This window comes from Myotis davidii, unplaced genomic scaffold, assembly GCF_000327345.1.
Source record: "Myotis davidii unplaced genomic scaffold, ASM32734v1 scaffold178, whole genome shotgun sequence".
NCBI lineage: Eukaryota > Metazoa > Chordata > Mammalia > Chiroptera > Vespertilionidae > Myotis > Myotis davidii.
Genome location: NW_006290668.1, coordinates 122,745 through 128,030, shown reverse-complemented (window position 1 = coordinate 128,030; position 5,286 = coordinate 122,745). Strand labels below are relative to the sequence as shown.

Genomic DNA, 5,286 nt, shown 5'->3' with positions numbered 1-5,286 from the left:
GAGCCAAACCGGTTTCGGCTATAGTTGGTATTCTTAATGTTGTTGTGGGAGGCAGCACGCACAGGTCTGTAGCTTACGCCGCCATCTTGGTTCTCCCACGGGTTCAATTCTTGATCAAGGGCATACCTGGGTTGCAGGTTTGATCCCCTGCCCTGAGCGGGGCATATGCGGGAGGCAACCAATTGATGTCTCTCTCTCTCTTTCTCCCCACCTCTCTCCCTACTTCCCTCCTTTCCACTCCACCTAAAAGCTTCTGCACAGTAAAAGAAACCATCAACAAAACAAAAAGGGAGCCCACTGTATGGGAGAATATATTTGGCAATGATACAGCTGATAAAGGGTTAATATCCAAAATATATAAGGAACTCATACAACTTAACAAAAGGAAGACACACAGTCCAATTTAAAAATGGGCAAAGGACCTAAATAGACACTTCTCCAAAGTGGACATACAGATGGCCAAAAGACATGAAAAATGTCCAAATTCTCTAATAATCAGAGAGACACAAATTAAAACAATATGCAGTTTCCTCAAAAAATTAACTATGGAACTGCCATTTGACCTCGTGATCCCACTTCTAGGAATATATCCTGAGAAACCTGAAGCACCATCAGAAAGAATGTATGCACCCCTATGTTCACAGCAGCACAATTTACAATAGCGAAGACCTGGAAATAGCCCAAGTGTCCATCAGTACATGAGGGGATAAAAAAGCGGTGGTTCATTTATACCACGGAATATTATGCAGCAGTAGAAAAAAAAAAAAGGCTCTCTTACCCTTTGAGAGAGCATGGAGGGGCCTGGAGAGTATCATGATAAGTGAGAGAAAAGCGTGGTATAGAGGGAATCTTGGAGGGAAGGTGGGGGAGGGAGGGTGGGTGGGAGGTAATCAACCAAAGACCTTATATGCATATATGCATAACCCATGGACACAGACAATAGGGTGGTGAGCGGGCTGGAGGAGGTCAATGGGGGGTAAAGGGAGACATGTGTAATACTTTCAACAATAAAGATTAATAAATAAATAATAAAATAAAAATAATTAATTAAATAAAGGTAATGAAAAATATTGTCAGGTGAGGATTAACAAAAAAATAATCTAGGAATTCACCTATCAATCTACAAAATGTTTATGGAAAAAATTTACTGTTATTAAAATGACATAAAAGAAATCTAACAAATGAGATGAACCACGTTCATGAGTGCAGCAATTTAATAATAGACGTGTCTTCTACCTAAATCAATCTATAAATTCAATGCAAGCCCAAATTCCGGATATATTTTTTTAGAAACACAAAAATGAATTCAAAAATGCATGTGGAAGAGTTAAGACCCACAAATAGGAAAGAATGGCAAAACAGAGATTGCCTGTATCAGATAAGATATACTAAAAAGCCACAGTTAAAAAGCGAAAGCAAAGCTGTATGACACATGAACAGACAAACTGATCAAGGGAACAGACTCAAGAGGCCAGAAACAGACACCAGTACATCAAAGAACTTAAGGTATTTCAGAATAAGCATCCTAATCAGAAGGAACAAGATGAATTGTTAAAGGATATAGCATGGGGCCCTAGCCAGTTTGGCTCAGTGATAGAGCATCGGCCTGCGGACTGAAGGATCCGGGTTCAATTCCGGTCAAGGGCACGTACCTCAGTTGCAGGCTCCTGGCCCTGGGCCAAGTGCACGCGGGAGGCAATCAATTGATGTGTCTCTCTCACATTGATGTTTCTCTGTGTGTGTGTGTCTCTCCCTCTTCCTTCCACTCTCTAAAAATCAATGGAAAAATATCCTCAGGTGAGGATTAAATGTGAGGTTAATGTGCAATTTTCTCCAAGAAGTTAATGTCTTAAAGCAATCAAGGGCCAGTTTTTTTCACAGTTAAAGGGCAGCTTTAGTAATAAAAGACGATCTTACGGGGGAAAGTTGCGTAACTATGGAAAATATCTTCCTTCATATCCACAGTGGCTTCAAATACCACAATGCTTGCTACAAATAATGCTTTGCCATTACGGTATGTGGCAAAGCTGTGAATGCAGGTGAAGAAACTGCAACACATTTTCCCATATTAAAATAACAGATTAATGGAGACTACACCTAGGATCAGATTTTTAATTTTGATGAAAATGGTCTTCATTAGAAGGTAGAATCTCCAGACCAACATCTCCAAGTTAATATCTCCAGACAAGTCCCAGCCTTTAAGATCACAAAGGGACAGAAGGTGTTGCTATGAGCAAATGCTCATGGAAATTTAACTGTGCTAGTATTCCTATTAGAATCGTTCATATTTTTATAGTGTTCTGATTACAAAGTTGCCTACATTTTGACCAACCCATCCCTAACTTTATTTTTCCCATTGTGGATGAAAAGGTGCGGGCTATAGCCCCCACTGGCTGCTCTGAAAAGCCATCTTTGCGTTGTTCCTGTGGCTCCCTCTCCGCTCGCTGCAACCACCTCCCACCGCCGCGGACTCCGGGGCTTCTTCGCCAGAGTCCTCCAACTATCGCTTTTTTAAAAAAAAAAAATCCGCTGCATAGGATCACCGGCGTGCCCCACCCTGTCAGACACGGCCGTGGACACCAGCTCCGAGATCACCACCAAGGACTTAAAGGAGAAGAAGGAAGTTGTGGAGGAGACAGAGAATGGAAGAGATGCACCTGCGAATGGGAACGCTAATGAGGAAAACGGGGAGCAGGAGACTGACAATGAGGTAGATGAAGAAGAGGAAGAAAGAGGGGAGGAGGAGGAAGAAGAAGGTGATGGTGAGGAAGAGGATGGAGATGAAGATGAGGAGGCTGAGGCAGCTACAGGCAAATGGGCAAATGAAGATGATGAGGATGAGGATGTTGACACCAAGAAGCAGAAGACCGATGAGGATGACTAGACAGCAAAAAAAAAAAGGAAAAGTGAAAGGCCTCCGTGACCTATTCACCCTCCACTTCCCGTCTGAGAGTCTAAACGTGGGTCACCTTCCAGTAGAGACTCCCGCCCACCTGCCTACCCACCCACCTCAGGCAGCGCCGTCTGCAGATGACAGCACTCTCCACCACCCAGCCAAAACCACAACGCGAATTTGCAACAGGGGAGGAAAAAAGAACCAAAACTCCCAAGGCCCTGCTCTGCTTTTTTTCTTAAAAGTACTTTAAAAAGGAAAATTTGTTTGTATTTTTCATTTACATTTTATATTTTTGTACATATTGTTAGGGGTCAGCCATTTTTAATGATCTTGGGATGACCAAACCAGCCTTTGGAGCATTCTCTGTCCTACTTCTGACTTTACCTGTTGTGTGACCATGTTCATTATAATCTCAAAGGAGAAAAAAACCTTGTAAAAAGAGCAAAAACAACAATAAAAAAAACAATCTTATTCCGAGCATTCCAGTAACTTTTTGTGTATGTACTTAGCCGTACTATAAGTAGTTCGTTTGTAAAAGATGGTTAAAAAGGCCAAAGATAAAAAGGTTTCTTTTTTCCCTTTTTTTGTCTATAAAATTGCTGTTTATTTATTTATTTTTTTTTTTGGCCTGTTCGATGTATGTGTGAAACAATGTTGTCCACAATAAACAGGAATTTTATTTTGCTGAGGTGTTCTCACAAAAAAAAAAAAAAAAAAAGGTGCAGGCTATAATAAATCTAACCAATAACCTCACAGGGTGATCTTATTATAAATTCCTAACAAGGCAGATGATGGTGGGAGTCACACTCAGGCATATAACTTCTTTAGTGAAAGCTTCATCTTTGCCTTCGCAAGCCCTGTCCATAGTTTCTGTGCACCTAGGTTTACACGCCTTTGATTGAAATGCCTCTTTTTCTAGGCCGCTCTTTTCAGACCCCTCAGAAGGTAACCACCCTCAAGAGAGCACATTGTTAACCATCCCATCTCTGCCTTGCTTTCTCCCACCTTCATGTAATCTTCCTTGAATTACCTCTTTAATTTCAAATGCAAAAAAGAAACTGCAAACTCATTCTAGGAAGCATTTTTCATTCTGTTGAAATCTTGCTTCCAGGTGTATCCTCTGCCTGGCTCAAATGAATGCTAATAAGCTCTTTTAAAAATGTCACAGGCTTGGAAGTTCTTATCTTGCACTATAAAATCTTTTTTTTTTCCCCCTCCGGGAGACGACCTGGGACGCGTCTGCCTATATCGCTGCCATCTTGCTGAACGCTATAAAGCCTTCTTATTTTGTGTTGCAGAACTTCGGCTGTGGGGGCTTTTTTTGTTTGTTTGTTTGTTTGTTTTTTCAAGAACTGCCAGGACTCAGAATGCAGCAGGTCCTCTCTCTTCCACAGCATTCTTGATGGGGCCTGGGTTCCCCTGACAGGTAGCCAGTTGCCAGGTGCGGCTTCCCTTCCAGAGCGGAACAACCTCCCAGGGGCCTGTGAGGCGGTGCTCTGGAGTCCTGGCACCCGAGTCCCTGGGGTTCCCCTGGTCTATTCTCCCTCCAGACCCCCAAGACCTCTCAGGAGAAGCCGAGTGAAAAGTCCCAAAACTTTGACGTGTACAAGCTTGAGGGTCTTGAGCCAGCCCTGACTGATGAAGAGCTGTTTCCTCATTCTTTCCAGGGAACGGCATCTCAGAGGGAGGGGTGTCGGAAATGCAGTTAAAAAAGAAAAAGAAAAAGGTGATGGGATTAAGACGTACGAATTGGTAGTTACAAAATAGGCATGAGACATAAGGTAGAGCATAGGGAATACAGTGCACGTAGTTGTGAGAATAAACAAGTAATCTTTTCTGTCAAAGAAGGGAGTTTAGGCAGACATCATTTTAGCTTTCGTGACTTGCAGCTCCCCTGATGGCCACCACTTTGAAATGGCAAAGGTCAATCCCTCCCTTTTTCCTTTAAATTAGCCAATCGCACCAGAATGTGAGCCTAAGCTCTGACCAATCAAGAGTGAGGGACAGGTGAGGAGGGTCAGCAATAAAGCCCCCACCCCAGCCCTTGGTTTGCTCAGTGTGGGCGTTGCCAGACCCTGTGCTGCTCACCCTCCTGCAGGAGTGAAGGTGTTTGTCTTGCTGTTTGGGTCCTCAGTAGCCTTTGTGTCCTACCAGGACCCCTGGCTCGGGGGCTTGCCTTATTTCTAACATAGTTAATAATACTGTAATAACTGTCCTGACCGGTTTGGCTCAGTGGATAGAGTGGCGGCCTGAGGACTGAAGGGTCCCAGGTTCGATTCCAGTCAGGGGCACATGCCTTGGTTGTGGGCACATCCCCACTGGGGGATGTTTCTCTCTCATGGATGTTTCTATCTCATCGATGTTTCTAACTCTCTCTCTCCCTTCCTCTC

At 43.3% G+C, this 5,286-nt stretch overlaps 1 protein-coding gene across 1 annotated transcript; it reads left to right on the top strand.

Moving 5' to 3' along the window:
- Positions 1–2,518: 2,518 nt before the first annotated feature.
- On the top strand, positions 2,519–2,887 carry LOC102751802 (prothymosin alpha; the record flags this gene model as incomplete). The annotated part of the gene is made up of 1 exon (XM_006763676.1): positions 2,519–2,887. A coding segment is annotated over one exon (366 nt), but the record flags the coding sequence as incomplete, so codon positions are not given.
- Between the last annotated feature and the right edge of the window lie 2,399 nt (positions 2,888–5,286).